At 30.9% G+C, this 23,685-nt stretch overlaps 1 protein-coding gene across 1 annotated transcript in view; it reads right to left on the reverse strand.

Moving 5' to 3' along the window:
* LOC143059445 (uncharacterized) overlaps positions 1-22,322 on the reverse strand; it is a 39,479-nt gene extending 17,157 nt beyond the window's left edge. The window contains exons 1-5 of the mRNA XM_076232943.1: positions 22,222-22,322; positions 21,270-21,382; positions 20,588-20,638; positions 19,371-19,406; positions 16,026-16,367 (exon numbers count right to left, since the gene is read on the reverse strand). Coding sequence (XP_076089058.1) covers positions 16,026-16,367; positions 19,371-19,406; positions 20,588-20,636 — 427 coding nt within the window. The 5' untranslated portion in view covers positions 20,637-20,638; positions 21,270-21,382; positions 22,222-22,322. The remainder of the gene's footprint in view (positions 1-16,025; positions 16,368-19,370; positions 19,407-20,587; positions 20,639-21,269; positions 21,383-22,221) is intronic.
* Between the last annotated feature and the right edge of the window lie 1,363 nt (positions 22,323-23,685).

The following is a 23,685-nucleotide window of genomic DNA, read 5'->3' on the forward strand; positions in this document are numbered from 1 at the left end:
TCTGGCCTTTGTAAGTCTTGTATGTTTTTTTATATTTAGGTTGATTCATATGTTTTGGAGTTTAGTGTGACGTTCATTTGCACTGAAGTACTATATAATTTTATTAATGAGCCAGCTGAGAACCACCTCCGGGCGCTGGATGTTATCGCAGTTTCAAAGACCCATTAATGTCCTTCGGTTGTTGTCTGCTCTTTGGTGGGGTTGTTGTCTCATTGACATATTCCACATTTTCATTTTCAATTTTATTTAAACATTAGAAACGAACATTAACGTTCTTTATCATCTGAATGAAATAATATAAGAGACTTAGATTTAAAGTTGTGATTTATTTTATATACATATGTATTTCTAATTTTCGCAGTACTGCACACTTTATTTTAAATGAATTACTTCTGTTTGATAAGCCCATTCATATTGATGAAGTTAAAACAAACATGTTCTACAATGTGAAACAATTGGTTTTGAAATAAATGGTTGTAATGTTGACGTGCAAGTCTTTGAGGTCAGGCTTCAGAAAGGAACGCTTCTTATTTGTTTTATACAAAATAAAAGAGAGGGATATCAAATTATGTTATGGACACACAAGTATACAAGTACACAAAGAATAGTCGTAGGAAATATATAGCACTTTTCTTCATTTGACAAACTATACCTCTGTTATTCACATGTCCAGAAGCTGTCAAGACAGAAGCGTTTTTTGTACTTGTATGTCCTAAATTTAAATATGCAAATACTAGTAGTGTATAATATGACCAATATCTACTATCCAAATTCCACCATACATAATTAAACTCGCAAGTATATCAAGACTTATCAATGTAGGATGTTACATCCATTTGCATACCAATTAATAATGTCCATTACTTAAATCAGGACCTTAAACTGACAATCTGACTTGCTACTAGAACTTTGGTGCAATGACGAACTTCAAACACAATTCATTAATTTATCACTTAACACTTCTGATTTTAGCACGCTCTCTGACCTCACTGTAAAATTTGCAACCTACATTTATATTGAAAGATTGTAATCTCATACACAAGAGGTATTAGTTAAATATCCGTTGGTCAACAAAATAGTTGAGGATTGATGGAAAAGCATTATCATTTTTCTACAACAAATACTTTTCCAGAATGTCTGTACCAACAGCGATATGTTATTTTTAAGAGGCTTACATAAATATATTGACGTACCTGTCAGTGTGACTGCTAATACCAATGCTTGAAAGATCTGACTTGTCATGCCTAAATACAATTATTTTGTGTTTGAGTATTTATGTTTCTTATTCTTAAGGTTATGTATACTTGAAGTCATCTCTAGAAAAACAAATGCAAATGTACATCATTTACCTGCATCTATAAAAAAAATGTCTTATTTCATTCAAGCATTTGATTTATCATAATATCAACTGCTCATACATATTAACATATTCTCATTTTTTAATTGCAGTGTAAAAGTAAAGATAAAAACCCGTGTGATATACTAGTACATAGCCAGGAAAGACTCTCAACCTCAACGATAATGTGCACGTATATATGATAATAAGTTGTTCTCTGCATTACAAAACTGGTCTCCTTTCCTTTATTGAATGAGACTTATCGTCGTCTTTTACTTGTATAATTTTGATTTAAGAGCAGCACTGAGTACGTACTATGTGCACCGATGACTTCTTATCCTTTCAGAGCACACGAGTTTAACCTGAATTTGTCGGGGAACTCTCATTTTAATCACTGTTAAAATCTCTGTGTAAAATGTATTGTTATTTTTTGTCCTGTCATTGTTTTTCGTCCGAGTGATAATATTTAAGAAACATGTTCTAATATAAAGTCTTAAACACGTACTTGCCTTACACGTTGAGTTGTAACAATTCTATTACAATACAAATATCAACTTTAATCAAATCGATTCCAATATTCTCTTTTATGATTTTGAGGTCAATGGTTACAAATATTTCCTGTAAAAATGTGAAGGTAATCGGAAATGATAGATTATTTTTTTGGTTTAATGCCTTATATAGTCTTTCCTTGTTTGGGGAAAAATAAAATTTGATGAAGATAACTTTTGCTTTTCATAATTTGAATCAAAAGTTATGCTATTTATAATTAAGTGATGCATAAAATGATCTTCATGCATTTCTAACACGTATTATTTTGAAATTGCACAACTATATGCAATTTGCGTACAACTTTCGGTGACATAATGTAAGCATTCAATATGTTTGAGCTTTCGCGACCAAAGGAAAAAACAGCGATGAACAGAATATTTCGATTATTGATTAACCAAAAAGACGCCAGATTCAAAAAGATGCCACGGAACAAGTTAAAGACATTCCGTAAGATTACATAGAGAAACGAACAAAAATTATTGGGATTCATTTTTCGTCATTTTATAGACCTTCCAGAACTTTTATCTTCCAAGAATCCCTATAAACCTCTCTGTCCAATTATATTAAACGACAGAAATGACCATGACCACCAAAGTTAAATCATTTTAAGAGCCAGACGAAATACCATACATTTCACTTTAAGTATACAAATTATATTTTCAAATTAGTGATAACTGGATAACAACAATTGTTTGTGTGTGTAGGTGCATGAGCGCTTGTGTTGTGTACATGATCTAATTGACTGTTTTTCTAAATCTGCAGAAACAGTTGAAGATATATGTAAGCCTACTGAGATGGAGATGGAAATCGGACAGTCAGTAATGCCACTGGAAATAAGGGTACATTAGATAGAGTCATAAATTTATTCTTACAACTGACAATATACTCACATTTTAAGATTTGTTAACAGGATTGTATAACGTGCAAAGAGCGTAGTATTACATATATCTTAACACGATGATTCGAATTTGATGTCTACAGTTAAACCTTAAATATATGTTAAAGACATTTTCTAAATTTAGGCATTTAGTAAAATGATTTTGTGATTTGACTTTTTTTTTATAAACATAATGACTAATTTTTCTAGGCATTTTACAAAATGCCTGCAAAAATTGAAAGGCATTTAACAAATTAAAAGCGTTGGACACCGGAGCAGTTTTATTTATGATAATTACTGAAATAAAAAACAAGAGTTGAAATAATCCAGAATAAATTTTACTTAATTAATTCAAATTAACACAAGCACATAACTTGACTATTATTTATAAAATCTCTAAATGTTTGGATGATAGAACTGATCACAATATTTGTCCATGTATTTCTTGCAAATACATTGATTGATTCAAAAATCTGTTTTTTGCACTTCCACCATATTTAGATAAACATGGATTATCTCTAATTAAGCACTTCCATTACTATTTTTGATAAATCACTTAACATTCAACAACATTGGGTTTCGCAATGTGCACATACATCACACATGCATATCTTTTTTTCATATGTTCCCAGAAGATTCAATTTACAGATTATGATTAGTTTGACTAGTATCTTTTGGCTTATACCCTTCAATGGACTGAACTCCGTGAATCACATCTGCCCATAATGGCTGATGTACCTATTACTGCTTTTTTTAGGCAGTAAATATAAAGATACTCATATACTGACATCACATTCATAAACCGCGTTGTATCGCTAAACCCATGCTACAGATAGGCAAGCGGCAGTCTTAAATCTTTGCCTTTATCCAGAATAATCCACTGCAAAAAATACCATCTTATAAAATGACTACTGGGTATGTTTAGTCATTCTGTTTAATGCCTGTCAAGAGTAGGCAATTTATAAATTGCCTGAAAATTCAGTCATTCTACAAAATGCCTTTATTTAGAAAATGCCTGTAACATATACACAGCATAGCCAAGGTCATAGGATATTTCAGCAAAAATTTAAAAAAAAATGCAAATTTAGAATTTCAATAAGGAAATTAACTTTGTACAAAGTTGCCTTGATACCAAAATACGTTTAATCAGAAAAGAAAGCTGACACCTCCATGAAAAGAAAGAAACAAAACAAAAAAACAAAAAGACAAACAATAGTAAACAAAGCAACATTATTCAAAACTGAGTAGCACAAACTCTAACAAAAATACCTTGGTGTCATTGTCGAGCAGAATTTCCTCAATCCTGATCACTTTAAACAATTGGATGGGATTTTTAAGACTTACAATCTTATCTTCAGTATGGTTTTTAGAACATAGCATTAAAAATTGACATATCAAATAAGGAATGTACCTCATATTCGTAGATGTACATCAAACTAAAGGAATAGCCATCGTCATGCATAAAATCATTTCATGATATCACTTCATTTTTTTTTTTTTTATTCTATCAGCTACAGAAGATTGGCAGTCAATTTCGCGTTGTCATTATTGTTGACATTTTGTCTTCTTGTATTAGTTGTTTTGATGTTTGTTATATAATGTTATTTAATTTTGATTGATACTATGCACAGCTGGGAAGCATGTTACTTTGAGTTATACTGACTCGTGAAATTGTATTATCTAAACAAAAATGTATTGGTAACTAACTTTATGACTCTTTGCAGTTGAGATTAGTGTAAATAAAAAAATGTATGAAAAGAAACGAACTATACTTGTTTAAACTGTAGCTTGCCTTACATGTTTAAGCATAATTATTTTCAGGATATATATTCTAAAGCTGGCTTACCTCAATACAAGTCCAAGAACATAAATGAAATTTTATTACATGTTAGCTTTTATAATATTTTTAATTGAATGTAAAAATTATAAATACATGAAATGTGTCCCTGTAAATTATGTCAGGAAATAGGAAATCAATCGTCAAAACAATCATATTGTTTAATGGTCTATATACTATTAAGTTTATTGTTTAAATCCTAAATGAATATATATGATACATTGTAATTCATTATTTGAATTATACAGGACGTTACATAAATATGGCGAGGTGTTGACATATACAAAACGTGTTCATGTTTTTCTCCAATACCAAGAAGGAATAGAATTAAACTACAAATAAAAATACCAAATACAAAGGCTGATTCCAAAAGGAGGAGAGTCAATAAATAAGCATCAACAAAAATATCAAGCTTCAAGGCAAATGTAAACTAGAGGTTCCGCGGAACATGTATTACTAAATATGTCTTTAAGCAAAAAGTTAAATCACAAAAGTACTCAACTTAGAGGAAATCAATTCGGAAAGTCCATAATCTCATGGTAAAATCAAATAACAAAACGCATCAAAAACGAATAAACAAGAACTGTCAAATAGTATACTTGATACATGCATTTTCAAATGTAGGAAATGGTGGATTTAACCTGGTTTTATAGCGCTAACCCTCTCACTTTGATGACAGTCTCATCAAATTCTGTTATATTTACAATGATGCGTTAACTAAACAGACACAACAAATAAATAGTCAAAATATGGGTACAGCAGTCATCATCATGTAACAATTTTAAAAGGAACAATTAAACAGAAAACAACAACATCTATCTACAAACACATTCATTGATTTGCGTGTCTGACGTCAGAAAATTTTATACGTCACATATATTTGTTGTTCAATGTACATACACACAATTTAAAAATTTCACAGAGGCAATGTTAGCATACAGGGTTAAAAAAAAGTATGTGAGAATAAATTTCAGAAATGGACCGAGATTTAAAATAGTCCAAAAGTTATATAGAATTAATAAGAATCCACCAATGGTTAATTCTACGACGCGATTGAATGATTTTGACGTTTGTGGTTCAAAATATTTTGTAATTCATAATAGAAATATTATAATGACATAAAAAAGAACAATATATCATACTAATGTACAGAGTCACGTTATAAGAACAGAAAAAAAATACAAAACGTCGCATATACAAAACACACCACCAAAAAATGAAAGGCAATACAAACACATTGACGGGATGTATAAGTACCGAGCCACGTTAAACGGATATCACATAAAACAATCCAACAGTAAAAGTAATATTAATAATAGGACAAAGACAAATGAAAGAACAATAAAACACGTTGTTAAGATGATAAACAATATCAGTACGCAGAATCTATACATCAAGACCATCATGTATTACATGTTAAGTTGATACGGAATATTTATCAACAATAATCTTTTTTTTAGAAAAAGGACGAGACGTTCTTTGACATAACCCTGGTTCATCAACTTTCTACTCAGACACTAATGACGTTTTACAAAGTTTGAGTAGGAACTGCAAGCTCTTGAATATCGAATAAGTTGGGAAATATATATCCCATATGCAGGTGAAGTTGGTATATTGCTACTTAGGTGGGGGGAATTTATAATTTCAAAATTAAAATCGTCTCGTTTGTCATAGATTCTGGTACTGAGATGACTGTGTAAATCAAATTTGAGATATAAGTCTAAAAATGAGGCGGAGGAAGCCATGTATGTTGTTTCTTTTTAGTTTTGGGAGATATATTAATGGGACCAAATCTGAAAAGTTCGGATTGTTTATGGAAAAAACATGACCAATATACCTGAAAGTGAAATTTAACAATCTGGCTACTTTGATCCTCTTGTCTCAAGTATCTGGAGGAACTCCGATTCATATGAAAATAAAAAGAGGTCGGCAAGAAGAGGCGCACAGTTTGTTCCCATAGGAATGCCGACAATTTGTTGAAAAAGTCTACCTCCAAACTCAACAAACCACTTGTTCTACTGTGTAGCATGTTTTTCCTTTTTTGTTTGTCACTATTAACGAAATATGCCTTATTAAATCCCAAAGTATTAAATTTATAGCGTATGCTACCATTTATATGTTGAAAGGCATTGTGGATTATTTCTTTTAGGCTATTTTTCAATTTCACATGGGGAATGGGGGTATACAGGGTTGAAAAATCAAAAGTTTTGATAGAACTAATTTCAGAAAAAGACCGAGATTTAAAATTGTCTAGAAGTTCTTTAGAATTTTTAAGGATCCACATATGGTTAATACCACTACGCATTTTTACAGTATTTCTGAAGACCCTCTTTCACTGCGGACAGAATTTTAGTCATTCCAATGGACAATTCTTTAGTGGAACATGAAGATGAGCCAGCGATATACCGTTGTTTGTACGGAATTTTATGAAGCTTTGGTATCCAATACAAACAAGGTAAGTCCTCCGATTTGGTATTCAATGTAAGGTTTATTGAAGCCATGAAGGACTTATGATTTGCTAAAATTTCATCCTTGTCAAATGATATGTCTTTGTATGTGGGATTACCTGAGTGCTCCTGTATACCCAATTATTTTACAAGACATTCGTAGTAATACGATTTACATACAAAGACAATATTATTTGAAGCTTTGTCCGCAGGAACAACAACATACTTATCATGAAGAGATGATAGAAATTTTATGGCCTCTTTGTCTCTAAAAACGGACTTTGGTCAATCGTTCACACAGTTTTTCAACTTATGAATGCGACGTTTTATCAAATACCTGATAGTTTTAACCCATTCTGACAAAGTGTCCAGTTCAACTTCTTCTCGCTTAGCCCATGCTCTACCGTAGTTCTCAATGGAATCCATAATTATTTTGAAGTTATGGTTCCAATTGATGTGTTGGGGTTCTCTAAACTTAGCACCATGAGCAATCACCTTTCGGAGATTTTCATGTTGAATTATGTTTAGATCCCCAGTTATAACATGACCAGAGGGGCTGTAATTATAAGGCGAGTGGAACAGTCACATGTCGGAGGTTTTTTAGGTGTTGTTTTAAGTCAAGGTCCTGCAATGCTTGTTAATACATGTAGTTAAATATTTTAGGTGCAATGGTTTTGGTGTAAATGTAGGATACAATAGGAGCAGACTGATTTGGAAATAAATAGGAATGTTAGATGTTACCTCCTTGTGATGTAGACCGTTGCAGATATTGATTGCATCAATTCCTTTATTGGCAAAATCAAATCCTCTTTTCCTCATGTAAAGGTTCCGAACTTACTGGTTTGAAAGACGGAAAAGAGCTACATCACAAATAATACTGACTAGTCTTTAAATTGCAGAAAATGTATTGGTGCCTCCTTTACCTCAACAATGGAACTCTATAACATTGTGTTCTAAAAAATTATTCATGAAAACAATATTTTTTTTTGTTAATCTTTAAAATCTTATATTTGTTTCGTTTACAGTTTCTTTCAATCTTTTAAAGTGTTTGCTAAAAAAAAACAAAAAAAACATCGTCAAATAAGGGTAATCACTCCTACAAATAGTCTACTAAAGATTTCGCCAATATTTCTGGATCTTGTTTTGCTGGTTAATTTTCACCACGACAAGTGTTTTGCTATCTTTTAAAATTGCCAAGTAATAGGCAAACACGTTGAATACTACATATCCAATCCATTACAGATCAGGAACTTTAATAAGAAGTCGATTGATGATTTCGGCAATTTTCCCTTATTTGCATACCTGTGAATCTTTTTTGCTTTTTAAATCTATTTTAATTTTCAAAATCAGAGTCACTCATTTTCATTAAAGAGATATAACCCCAATACTGCTCAATAAGGATACAAAGGGCGATTTCGGCTATTAGACTTAATTGTAGATCTTATCGCGATGAATATTTAAACGTCCTTTCCATGATCTTGATATCTAAATTTCTAACGGGAAACTTTATACAAAAATGTACGATAAAATAGATGATTTTGAAATTCCTTTTTTTTAATGAATGTGTTAGATGTTGATGTGGTCTTTGCACCATCGTTTAGAGTTTATCTATCTCAACTTGATCGATTTGCTCTTATCTTAAAGAACGAATTTGTTTTTTACAAAATTAATCACTGTATTACTAAAGATATCACATCAAGGTTTGTAATATCCCAAATTTGTCCAAACGTTTACTAAGTTTTATCATCGCTGCAAGGGCATCATTCGTGAATATGTAAATCTACGTGCAGACGAGTACGTTCAGGTATTGCACATCCAATTTGTTTTGGTAAGTATTACCTGACGCCTTGAACCTTCACCTGACTCATCGTACAGAAAATCTACCCGTCACCGGCCTGTTTCTTTGTTACCTTTGTTTTGTATCCAACTTTTATTATGTTTAAAGAAAGAAGTAGTATATTTTGCATTTATAAGAGGTAGTAAAATTAGACTTAAATGCTCATTTACAAGTTAATGAAATTATATGATAACAGTTTAAACACAGTTTTTTTTTCACTTCCTTTCAATCGAGAGTTTTTTCTAAAAAAAAATAAAGAATTTAATAATTTTATAAAAAAAGTTGGATGTCGTACATATTTTAGACTTTTTAAAATGCAACCTCGCAAGTAAGAATGTTTGAAAATGATTTAAGATGTAAGCAAGCTAACTTTTTATTTTCATTTTAGGAAACACGGAAAAGGGGGTTGAAATTAATTCAAAATAAAAATTAACCTTTTTTTATTGAAAGAAAATGTATTCCATTCCACCTTAAAAATAATAAAATTGTACGTTTGATCTCATTTATATGAATTCAATATATATTATTTCAATATAGATAGATATATATTTTTTATTTTAGAGTACAACTTGGTACATATACATGACATACAATGTATAATATTACAATTTTAAACATAAGTAGTCAATTGGCATGTATATATATACAAACCAGCCTTTAGAGGCTTATGATGCCCTGTCATTTATGTACGAAAAATCATATGTATGTATCTTAATTCAATATATATGAATTCAATAACAATATAAATGTATAAAATTAACGAATTTTCTATAATTTAAAGAATCAAATGTTATGAACAAATAGATTTTGTCTTGTTAATAGATATATATAAGTATAGATTTTTGATTTTTTTTTTGTAAATTAAAATTGTAATGCTGATAGGTTTTATAAGCCTCTTATATTTTGGATCAGGATGTGTCACAAACACGTGTCATAATATGATCCAATTGCAGCTTACCTTCCAAAATGGTGACATAGGTTAATAGTTACATGTATCAAAGGTACCAGGATTATAATTTAGTACGCCAGACGCGCGTTTCGTCTACAAAAGACTCATCAGTGACGCTCATATCAAAATATGTATAAAGCCAAACAAGTACAAAGTTGAAGAGCAATGAGGATCCAAAATTCCAAAAAAGTTGTGCCAAATACGGCTAAGGTAGTCTATGCCTGGGATAAGAAAATCCTTAGTTTTTCGACAAATTCAAAGTTTTGTGAAAAGGAACTTTATAAAAATGAACACATTATTGATATTCATGTCAACACCGAAATGTTGACTACTGGGCTTGTGATACACTCGGGGACGAAACGTCAACCAGCAGTGACATCGACCCAGTGGTGTAAATAGTTATCAAAGTACCATGATTATTATTAAGTACGTCAGACGCGCGTTTTGTCTACACAAGACTCATCAGTGACGCTCATGTCAAAACATTTATTAAGCCAAACAAGTACAAAGTTGAAGAGCAATGAGGATCCAAAATACCAAAAAGTTGTGCCAAATACGGCTAAGGTAATCTATGCCTGAGATAAGAAAATCCTTAATTTTCCGACAAATTCAAACTTTTGTAAGCAGGAAATTTATAAAAATGACCACATTATTGATATTCATGTCAACACCGAATTGTTGACTACTGGGCTGGTGATACCATCGGTGACGAAACGTCCACCAGCAGAGGTATCGACCCAGTGGTGTAAATAGTTATCAAAGGTACCATGATTATAATTTAGTACGCCAGACGCGCGTTTCATCTATACAAGACTCATCAGTGACGCTCATGTCAAAATATTTATAATGCCAAACAAGTACAAAGTTGAAGAGCAATGAGGATCCAAAATTCCAAAAAGTTGTGCCAAATACAGCTAAGGTAACCTATGCCTGGGATAAGAAAATCCTTAGTTTTTCGACAAATTCAAAGTTTTGTAAACAGGAAATTTATAAAAACTGACCACATTATTGATATCCATGTCAACACAGAAGTGTTGATTACTAAGCTTGTGATTTTTTTTTTCAAATTTGTTGCATATTTGAACACGTTTTACACGGACACTATTCATTTAAGCGATCACTCAAGCATTGTTGAATTGATAGGGATTTTATGTTTTGATTAGATTTGATTTTTTTATATATATATCATGTATATTTCTTGTCCCTTTTACTGAAATATAAACGTCGGTACAAGCATTGTTTTACTTTGAGCATTTAACAAAAATGTTCTTTTAAAAGTCCTCTCACTATTGGAAAAAAGAATACATATACGAAACGATCATTTATAATAGCTTCAATAAGAGTTTTTTTTTAAATGAGAACATTATATAGTTTTGTCAACGCTATAACCCTAATATTTTTTCCCGAAATTAGCACTTTTACGGTATTCGGAAAACAGGAATCAGAACATTATTTTGTCATCTGCTTGACCAAAATATATTTTTTTCTCATATAACTGGGGATCAGAATATTTTTTTTAGAAAAAAAAAAAACATAACCCCCCCCCTTTTGAAGTTGAATGTTCAATCCCTTGGTGTACTGATAAAAGTAATATACTGGAATTGTTTGGAAAAAAAAACATAGTTATTTATGCAAATGTGAATATTTGAATTAAAAAGACAGGAAGTATGTCGGTGAAACAAAAAGTTAAAAATTTAATTGAAATTTAAAGTGCCTCTGAACTCACTGATCATGCACGAGTGATTTTATTCATAAAATCCATGTAACAACTAAACAATGTCCGTGTATCATCTAAAAATTGTATGTGAAACACCCGTAAATGTATTCTTTTTCTGATGGCAAAGTCGTAGAATGTAGAATTAATATGCAATACAAACCACACGTCTGTCGTTATTCACTGCAATAGCTAATTAACTTATCAAACAAGGGATGATTGAGATACTGCAAAATTTGGGGATTAGTATTGATTCACTCATGGGGTTTTGTATTCGAAAATACACATTGACAAGTATTCTAAAACTAGTTGTTGGCACGATACAGGTTATGTTCTTCATGTAAAATGTATGATGAGATGACACTTAACCCCTTACGGTAGGGTATGTGGTTGATTTTATTATGACAAAAAACAAATCTTTTAATAAGTTTATTTGTAGTCTGGAGCTACATTGTATCAAGTCAGTAGCTGCTAGTAGTCCTTTGTTAATTAATGTTAATCATTATCACTGCTGATTTTCGTCAATTACCTACTCTTACATCGAATGCGAACTTCTGTTAAACGGAATTTTACTGCGAGTTCTGTTGTGTATTTATTAATTGGCTAAATGAATAGTGGAAGGGTTGATATCTTACAAAAACATGAATAACCCTACCGCATATTTGCGCCTGTACCAGGTCATTAACCTCTAACCTTTTTCAGTCTTGTGTGTTTTATTTTATTTTGGTTTATACGTATGTTTAGGAGTTTAGTGTGGCAAATATTTCGCAAACTAGTATACATTATTGTTTAGGTGCCAGCTGCAGCCTGCCACCGGGTGCAAGACTATATCACTCCATCAAAAACCTACTCCTAGCCTTGGACTGCTCTTTTATTGGGTTGTTGTCTCTATGACTCTCGTTTTAATTCTCTTTTATAGGCGGTTAAAGTTTAAGATTTATTTTGAAGAGTTCCTGCAGCATTATTCATGTTGAACATGATAGTGCTGTAAAGACACTTGTATTTGTATTCAAAGTTGATACTTGAATCTTCGTTTTTAATTTACCCTTCATTTGTCTTCTTATATGCATAAAAAAAAACATTAATATGCAAATCAGATATACATGTAAAGAAAAGTAGCATTATAAAAGTGTAGGTTTCTCTACTCTACTTTCCAATTATGCACTGGTTTCTTGTTCCTCTCCAGCTGGCACATGGTCATCTTGCTTAGAGATAAACTGTGTAGTTTTAATGGATGATTTTACTATAAGATATATGGTCTCGATATGCATATTTTTTGCCTGTACTAAGGAGGTTGTATGTACATGTGTTTTATGTGTTGTTCCTTGTTTTGTTTTAGTCTGTCCGTTTTTGTCACCTTGTGACATTTTATTGCCAATTTGCGGACCATAGAGCTACGGGTTATTCCTATGCTAAAACGTTCGGAATTGTGATCCAGGTGCAGGTCGCATTCATTTCTCGAAATTGAATTATTTATTGCATTTGCATATATAGCTAGTCAATGTACATATATCGTCTCGTTAGATACAGTCTTCTATAATATAACGTATCTATGTATGTTTGAATGTTCATTTCTTTCACTTTTTTTTCTTTTAATTTACGTTTGAATACGTCTCCACCTAGTTCAGCCATTTTGAATAATATATACACGTCATTTAAAACAAGAACAGTTAGATATCATAAACGTTTTTACAGCTTTGAATGTACTGTTGACATCATACACTATTTAAAATGTATAAGTAAAAAAATAATCCTGCCCACTTATCGACAATGCATGAATATAAGAACTCGTTTACCCTTGAATCAATTAGTTTCTGACCAATTTGTGTTCATCAGACTCCCCTTGTAAGTTGTTTTGATTTAAAATAAATTTTCAAGCTTTACCACTTATTTAAACACTGAATTGATTAAAACCTGTAAGAAAATCGTACTACAGTTCTACACTGAGTTCATTTCTCTTTTATATAAATAACAAGCCAATTATTGTAATCTTTTGCTTTAGAATTATTTGTAGTTTTTGTCCCGGTGCATACAGGAAATATAGTTGTGTTTTGATAATTGTTTAGCAGAATGTTACTATATTGATGAATTTCAATATTTGCAGGATTGATTGTATGATACGGGTTTTCATAATCGTCATTATTTAGTGTTAAATTGGACTGTCGTATAAAAGAACTTTCTTCTGAGCTCTCCACGTTAGCTCGAAAGAGACTGTTGTTGCTATCGGAGACTCTAGATGTGGTTTGTTGATTGACGTAAGATATTGGTTCTAAAACGACATCATTATAATTTATTGTTCCTATTTCGTCATACTGTACTTCTGGGGATATTACAAGACTTGATTTCGTTGCACGATTTAAACAGCAGCAAATATGTGACGTGACAAAGCATATTACCAATAATCCAACCAAACTACCCATTATTATCCAACAATAACCGTATGGAGAAGAAGATACAAATTCAGGATCTGAAAAAAAACCGTATAATTTTCTGTGTATAGGAAAATTAATTGGATCGCTATTTTTAATTTATCACACAAGGCTTGCTTGTTTGTTACAAATATAACTAAGTTAAAAGATTATTGAGTTAACATAAACATGATAAAGTATTGTACAATAACATGAACAACAAGATGCAAAGCAAAATAAATCTAAAAATTGAATTAAACAATATGAAGTCAAGGAGAAAACACAAATTATATCGAATGCTGAAATATAGGTTTTTGGAGTTCTTTCTCTTTAGTTTTACAAGAAAAACAGTTTTGCTTAATATCCTACCTTACCAAACAGTATAATCTGTAATATTAAAGTCTAACAGAATTGAGTTTCAACGCCGATTAGACTAGGTGATGAGCATTGAGTTAACTTAAAGTACTGTGAAATAATAAGACTAAAGGCATAATACTCGTAAAAGTAAATCTGAATAGTATAAAGGCATCCAGAAATTAGTTCTGTTAGTTGTAGAAATATTTATGAATCATCGCTTTATCGGATAAAGGTATTGTAAGTTCTTTAATATGGTTGTTCTTTTAAGAACCACGACCCTATTATTTCTGATATTGAATAATAACAACTTGAAATTTCACAGCTGTTAGGAAAATCGGTTGGCCGAAAAACAGCGTATGAGTAAACAATTTGACTTGTAAAGCTGTGTTTTGTGCTATCGATGATATTTTGTCTAAGATAGGGGTTATTTCAAAGAAGCAGTTATAAGGGAAAACAGTATTCGTGAATTTGTATAAAGAAAATCTACGGCTGTCTCATATTTTTAAACATCTTTCGCTTTTAATTTTGATGTATTTAAAAAAATGAAATCTGTCTCGAAATACATTCGTAATAATTATCTAAACATATATTTTTTTCTTTTGTGATATTTTAATTTGTCCATTTATATAACTGTATATCACTGCCATTAAACGTCATTACTTTACATTTTTTATAAACAGTTATTTACCTGTTAGGCGTTTCGGGCAATTTGTATATGCAGGGAATCCTAGGAAATATAAAAAATCATGATTGTATAGAAAGGTCTGTCTGTAAAACTTGTATACAGGAGTGAGAAATTTGCTTAAATTGATATTATATTACAATTGATCTTTACCAAATGTTGAACCTCAAACTTGTTTTCTTCTACCGTTAATTATATATGCTATGGTTGAAACTATTCTGAAGTGTTCCGTCTGTTCCATAAATATACTATTGTTACTTTTAGGAGTTCAACCTCTTTTAAGACGACCGTACAAAAAAGTTTCCATCAATTTGACTATAATTTGTAGAATTGAACTCTTACAAGTTAAATATATTTCGACTATCAGAAAAAAAAACCACTTTGGTAATTACCTTTTCACTGGTCTTGAACAAATACATGTAGGTAGTCATTTAAACAAATACAAATTAACCGTCGAATATTGTTTCTGATTTTTTGTCATTGTTGCAGTATAAGATAAAATTGACTTTATTTATAGTATCAGACAATATTTTCTGGGAATCAGTGCAACTACGTCATGTAGAGACAACTATCCATTTTCTTTTCTGTCAAAATTTCAAATAACTCGCCACCACCAGAGTATTCGATCGACCTACATCTAATATGATAATCAAAACAATTTCAAATTTTTCGTGTTAGTCAATTTTAAAAAATTTATACATGTGCATATGTATAAAATTCAATATTTCTAGCTGAATGTTTATTCTCAAGAATTCATCCAGTTTTAATTAAAATTACCGGTATTTGCGGTGTTAGATTCGAGTTTGTGTCAAGAAAGTTTTTTTTCCAAATGAATAATATTGAATCTGTATAATGCGCGGAATGAGATGTTTTGATATACCTATCCCATTTTGCAGAGCAGAAAACAATGTCATCAAGCTTAAATCAAACTCTATATATTTCGTTTGGTAACGCGCATAAATAACAAGATGTTTTAACCCGTAATCCATCTGTAGTCTTCTAGGAAATAAATAGTCAGTAGAGTCTACTTACTAATGACAACAACGTTGTATGCATGCACATAAACTGTTAATGCATCTATGTATTGACACTTATATAGACCTTCATCATCAGACGCAAAGTTCATAATCTGTAAATTGCATTTATTTATATTGTATCCACCAAAAACTCTAAATTTTGATCTGTTCAAACATGGGTTTAATTCCGTTCCTTGTGTGTATGGTATTAATTTATCCGCAGTCGTATATAAGGTTGGTGACTTATTTGGACCTATCCATTGACCATTCGTCTCGTTAAAGCAAGTGCAATTCAAAATCAAGTTTTCTCCATGATTTACACCAATGAACTGTTCTGTAGTTTCACATTTCATTTCTTCTATAAACATTAAATGATAAAAGCTCAGACAAAGAATTGATTGTTAAACAACTTGTTGTCCTTTTTATCAAGGGGGAACACAATATCTAAGAAATATAACTCTAACTCATGGTCTGTTTTAATGCAGCGTTACAAGAACTTAACAAATCCTGATCAGAATGTTTACTTTGTTTCTAAGAGCAGATGTACACCTAATGCTTTTCATTTAATCTTTTAATCCAAGTAAAATTACACATTTTCCTTTAATGAATCTTCAAAGAGACAAAATTAAAATAAATTTACAAAAGAAAACCAGGAGGTCATATTTTATGTAGAGAGGCAAATGTAGGAAGGGCCATAAATGTTTGTGTTTTATGACCAGGTCTTACATATAATATGATAAAGTATAAAATGTAAAAACAATAAAATTATAATGAAACTTTTTATGAAAAACTACAGTTTTGAACATAATAAACTTCATAGTATAAAATTGTTGGTTAGAAATAGTTAATACATGTCATGTGTTTTTGTGTGTTTGAAAAAAAGTCTTTCATTATGCAATTGAAAATTTTAGTACATGATATATATTCCTATAAAACTCAGTAGATAGCAACATGTATACCCCTATACACATATTTCTGGAACTTCAAAAATCGACCGAAATTGACGTATTAATACCCATGCCACATCTGGGTGGCAATGTCTTTTTAACAACACTTTAAATCTTTTTCGTTACATGATGTGCATCTAAGCACATTTTTCATGTATCAATGAGATAAAACAAGAAAAAATAAACGAGAGTCTTTTTAGGGTATAGTGTTGGGTCGCCCCTTAATTGATAATCTTTTTGAAAGAATATACCGACTTGTTTTTGCACAGACAACGTAAGCTTCTCTACTGGATATTTAATGTCATGATAAATACGGATGCTGTTATTCACTCAATAAGTGAAATTACAGCGAGAAGTTTACTGCTTTCATCACAAAATGGTTGACCGATACATTGTATCCACAATTTACTATCGACTTATTATCGCGGTATTTTAACTTTATATATCAAATTTTCGTCTTTCATTTCCTTTATCATGTTTATGATATTCAATGAACAGTTCAAAAAGTGCAAATATTTTAATGTTGAAATGTCAGTTACCTTGATACAACGTTACGACTGAACTTGGAGGTCTCCTATATATTTAGTTTGTTTCCGAAACTAACGCAAACGGACCTATGTCGAATGATATTTGATCAACGTTTCAACATTAAACTAATTGCACATTTTGAAATATTCATTGAATATCATAATGGAAATAAAATCACAAAAAAAGATGTGAAACTAACATGATTGATCGAAGGTCTATCATGATCAATTTTTCGTCAGCAAAGCACATATAGCAGGCTATTATTTTAACTTGGAATTATTTTTAAATTTAGAATATGCATAATTTTATTGTGCTTAAAATTTCAAGTAAACTCCATGTTTTCTGTATTTTAGTATTCTATGCAGCGCACAACACTTTCAAAGAAGGTAGTACATTTCAATAGAATGTACTGTGCGGCGCACAACACTATCTCTACAAAATAGTTTGTATGGAAAGTGTTATGCACCGCTCAAAACATTATAATACAGAATAAACATGGAATTCTTATAAATTTCAATCACAAGAAATCATGAAAATTTCATTATAAAAATGATACTAAGTTGAAATAATAGCCTGTTATATGTTATTTTGTTTTATAAATAAAGGCAACAGTATTATACCGCTGTTCGCAATTCATAAATCAAATGAAGAAAAACAAATCAGTGATACAAGCTAAAACTGACAGAAACACATCAAATATACGAGGAGAACTACGACACAACAGAAACACTACACTAAAATGTAACACACACATAAACAAACTATAATATAACAATGGTCATTTCCCTGACTTGATACAGGACATTTTCAGAAGAATAAATATGGGTTCAACCTGGGTTGTGGCTAGCTAAACCTCCCGCTTTTATGGCAATGTCAAATATAACTTTACATGACAAGACTACAATACCAATGAATAGGAGAACATATAGGACAAAGAAACATACAAATACTAGCTATCAAAAGGCACCAGGTTTATAATTAAATACGCCAGACGTCCGCCTCGTCCACACATGACTAATCAGTGACTCTCAAATCAAAAAGATTCGAAAGCCAAAACAAGTACAAAGTTGAAGAGCATTACGGACCAAAAGTTCTAAAACGTTGTGCCCAATACGGCCATTTTTTTCTGCCTGGGATACGAACATCCTAAATATTTAGAATATTATCTTACTTTTGCAAAGCACTAGAACGGAAAAAGTTCTATAAAACACAAAGCACACATTAAAAGAATATGTAAAAAAGATGAAATAATTGCAAACAATGAGATAAACTAAAGACGGAAAGTTACTAGTTGATATAAACAATAACGTAATTTAAAAACTGTTGGCACCATCTGGTCCAGATGGATATTGAAAGCATTTATAGAATTCACACTTATTCCTAACACTGACCAAAGACCTAGCAGTTAACAGATGTACTTTCATTTGAATAGTCTGAAGTAATTTGAATTTCTATGATAACCGTTTAATTTTTCTACAATCTTTATAAACATTAAGCCACTTAAGTTTAGACCTTCAATCATCCAGTATATACAAAATTTATTAAAGTTCGCAGGTTAACCTGTACAAAAAACTATCATATTTTTCTACACCTGACTCATCCTTAAACTTGGGAGAATATGGTAAGAAGAAGCTGTATTTTTGTCTAATCACAGTATGCAGATACTTTAACTTAAGTCGATAAACATAGAGTAACCTAGTTCACAGGGACAAAATACTACATTACCACCTAAACTTAGCGCCTTGAAAATATATAGTATAAATAAACGGATGCTTATACACTTAAAGTGTTTCGTTTCAATCGTGATCAAGAATGTAGTGTTAAGTGTTTATTTACGTTTTGTCCTCTTTCAATACTCAATGATTAATGCCATATTTATACTATACCTTTCATTTGTTGGCAAATTTCATTTTGATGCATGTCTGTAATAAAACAATATTATCAAATAAATTACAACTAATTAGTAGCATTTGTTTTATATTTCTCACCCTTATAGTTGATATTAAAAAAATCAAGTTATTCAGCAAAATATAAAATAAAGGTACTCGTTATTTTTGTAGCTTATTCCGGCAGAAAAAAGTTTAATTTTTATCATAGACAATTTATATTGTAAAATTATAAACCACTTACGAATGTGAAAAATGAGACAAGCAGTATAAGTTAAAATGTATATATCTTATCCACCATTTTCCACATAACAAAATCATGTTTTTTTTTGTTATGAAATAAAATGTTACAGACATGACCAAGGGGATGAATTCTCTTCTAAGTTAATCAATTTTAGTTATAAGTCGTATTTACTCATGTTCTCACATTTAAAAAACCCGATTTGACACTTTGATATTGGAAACATCAATTGGTGTTATTTTTCATCATAATGAAATGATATGCGATGCTTGGATTTACAATGTATCTTTTTTATACATATATATAGATATAATTTATGCAGTAATACACACCATATTTTGAATGAACAAATACTGTTTGATGTACACTTTCATATTTGTGTCATTAAAAGAAAATAAATCATACAATGTAAAATAATTGGTTTTGAAATAAATGATCGAAGAATCCTAGAGATGAAGTATAGCATATGGGATTATACATCGAAATATATGCATAATTTCACATTGAAATCGTATCAGTTTATCTACATAAATATCATACAAATAAACTCATCATAGATACCAGGATTAAATTTTTTATTTACGCCAAAAGCGCGTTTCGTCTACAAAAGACTCATCAGTGACGCTCGAATGAAAACATGTTTAAAAGGCCAAATAGAGTACAAAGTTGAAGAGCATTGAAGACCAAAAATTCCTAAAGTTTTGCCAAATACAGCTAAGGTAATGCAAATATAGTGCTATTCCAAAAAATACATTAAGTGGTTGACATGTCAGTCTTTGAGGTCAGTTATCAGATGGAACGCTACTTAAACTTAAAAAAGTAACTTGTTTTAAAAATATCTGTTGGTTAACAAAATAATTAAAGACGGATAGAAAACCAATACCCTTTCACTAGAACAAATGCTCCTCCAGAATTTCTGGACCAACACATTGCGATATGTTATCTTTAATATGCTTCTATAAATGCATAGACGTACCTGTCAGTGTGACTGCTAATATCAATGCTTGAAAGATCTGACTTGTCATTCCTAAATACAATTATTTACTGTATGAATATTTATGTTTCTTATTCTTAAGGTTATGTATACTTTGAAGTAATCTCTGGAATAACAAATGTAAATGTACATCATTTACCTGAATTTTTTGAAATCTTATTTCATTCAAGCGTTTGATATATCCTATCTATATATCAATATCATAATATCAACTGCTCATACATACTAACATATGCTCATTTTATAATTGCAGTGTAAAAGTACAGATAAAAACCAGTGTTGTATACTAGTACTTAGCCAGGAAAGACTCTTAACTTAAAAACATCGATTCAACGATAATGTGCACGTGTACGTATATATGATAAGAAAGTGTTCTCTACATTACAAAACTTGTCTCCTTTACTTTATTGAATGAGACTTATCGTCGTCTTTCACTTGTATATTTTTTATTTAAGAGCAGCACTGGGGACATAACATGTGCATCGATGACTGCGTTTCCTTTCAGAGCACACGAGTTTAACCTGGTTTTATCGGAGTACGCTCATTTTAATCACTTTTAAGATCTTTGTGTAAAATGTAATGTTTATTTGTTTTCTGTAGCTGTATTTCGTCGGAGTGATAATATTTTAGAAACATGTTATAATATAAAGTTTTAAACACGTACTTGCCTTACACGTTGAGTTGTAACAATTCTATTACAATACAAAGATCAACTTTAATCAAATTGATTCCCATATTCTCTTTTATGATTTTGATGTTAAAGGTTACAAATATTTCCTGTAAAAATGTGAAGGTAACAGGAAATGATCATGTTTCAATAATAGATTTTTTTTTGGTTTAATGCCTTATATAGTCTTTCCTTGTTTGGGGGAAAATAAAATTTGATGAAGATAACTTTTGCTTTTTATAATTTTAATCAAAAGTTATGCTATTTATAATTAAGGGATGCATAAAATGATCTTCATGCATTTCTAAAACGTATTATTTTGAAATTGCACAAGTATATGCAATTTGCGTATAACTTTCGGTAACATAATGTAAGCATTCAATATGTTTGAGCTTTCGCGACCAAAAGAAAAAAACAGCAATGAACAGAATACTTCGATTATTGATTAACAAAAAAGAAGCCAGATTCAAGAAAGTGCCACGGAACAAGTTAAAGTCATTCCGTAAGATTACATAGAGAAACGAACAAAAATTATTGGGAGTCATTTTTCGTCATTTTATAGACCTTCCGGAACTTTTATCTTCCAAGAATCCCTATAAACCTCTCTGTCCAATTATATTTAACGACAGAAATGACCATGACCACCAAAGTTAAATCATTTTATGAACCAGACGAAATACCATACATTTCACTTTAAGTATACAAATTATATTTTCAAATAAGTGATAACTGGATAACAACAATTGTTTGTGTGTGTAGGTGCATGATCGCTTGTGTTGTGTACATGATCTAATTGACTGTTTTTCTAAATCTGCAGAAACAGTAGAAGATATATGTAAGGCTACTGAGATGGAGATGGAGATCGGACAGTCAGTAATGCCACTGGAAATAAGGGTACATTAGATAAATAGAGTCATAAATTTATTCTTACAACTGACAATATACTCACATTTTAAGATTTGTAAACAGGATTGTATAACGTGCAAAGAGCTTAGTATTACATATATCTTAACACGATGATTCGAATGTGATGTCTACATTTAAACCTGAAATGAAAGCATTTGTATATGTTAAAGGCATTTTCTAAATTTAGGCATTTAGTAAAATGATTTTGTGATTTTACTTTTTTTTATATACAAAATGACTAATTTTTCTAGGCATTTTACAAAATTTGATTGGTACTTTGCACAGCTTGGAAGCATGTTAGTTTCAGTTATACTGACTCGTGAAATTGTATTATCTAAACAAAAATGTATTGGTAACTAACTTTATGACTCTTTGCAGTTGAGATTACTGTAAATAAAAATATGTATGAAAAGAAATGAACTATACGTGTAATTACTTTAAGGATATATACAGAGTTTCCTCTGGGTCAATAATTTTTTTCGCCATCTCTTTCGCCAAATCCATATATTTTTCGCCACTTTATTATTTTTTTCGCCAATTAACATAAATATATTTTTTGTTTTAAATTTACCTTTTTTTCTACCCCCCCCCCCTCTCCCTTAAATAAGATGATTTTGTCCCATTTTGTAGACATGATTATTCTCTAAAACTTATTTTAGAGTCTACATTGTGAGGAATGAACACTAAACTTTTTCTATAAAACAACAGATTTTATTTTAACTTAAAAGGGGGAACAAAATCATTGTATTTAAAAAAACTTTTCTAAATGAGGAGGCCACTACACTTTAATAATAAAGAAGATATAAGTCCTGGAATATAACAAAATTCATGGACATGTTTTGATCATTTAATACCAGTCTAGTTCGTTGGGAAAGTTACTTTAAAAGAAAAATACTGATGTGCCCTTTGTACTAAGAAGCGGTTTTAAAACAAAACAAAAGCTTAAATCACATGAAAGTGATCCCTTTTTCATGTGTAGTCATTACATTGAAGGGTTACTCTCATTCGAAGGGTTGTTCGAAGGGTTGTTCGAAGGGTTGTTCCAAACCTTTTGGATATATTTCTTCATAACGACAGTTTTCTTTTCTTGACTATCGCAAATGAAAAAGTTGAGACGTAAAACTATGCTTGAAACACGTGTGTCACTCAAACGACTTTAAAAGTAGTCTCCCTAATCCTAAATCAGAGACTTTCTTGCTTTTGAATATTTTTCGTCACAACTACAGCTTTCTTTTCTAAACTATCTTTAAAAGGAGAGGAGACGTCAAAAGTTTGCTTCCAACACCTGCGTTGCAAAGTAGTGAATAAATCCTTTATGTGACATTTACCGGAAGCCATTTAACCATATCATTTTGTCAAACAATTCAATCAACACCTTTATTAATTAGTCCTTTGTTGTCGATAGCTATGAAATGCAATCAGCTGATTATGATATTCTGTCAAAATCTTAACGAAGTCAAGGTGAATTCCGAGTATTGTCTGATCAGGTAAAGTCCGAGAAAATCGA

This window comes from Mytilus galloprovincialis, chromosome 14 (assembly GCF_965363235.1).
Source record: "Mytilus galloprovincialis chromosome 14, xbMytGall1.hap1.1, whole genome shotgun sequence".
Classification (NCBI taxonomy): Eukaryota; Metazoa; Mollusca; class Bivalvia; order Mytilida; family Mytilidae; genus Mytilus; species Mytilus galloprovincialis.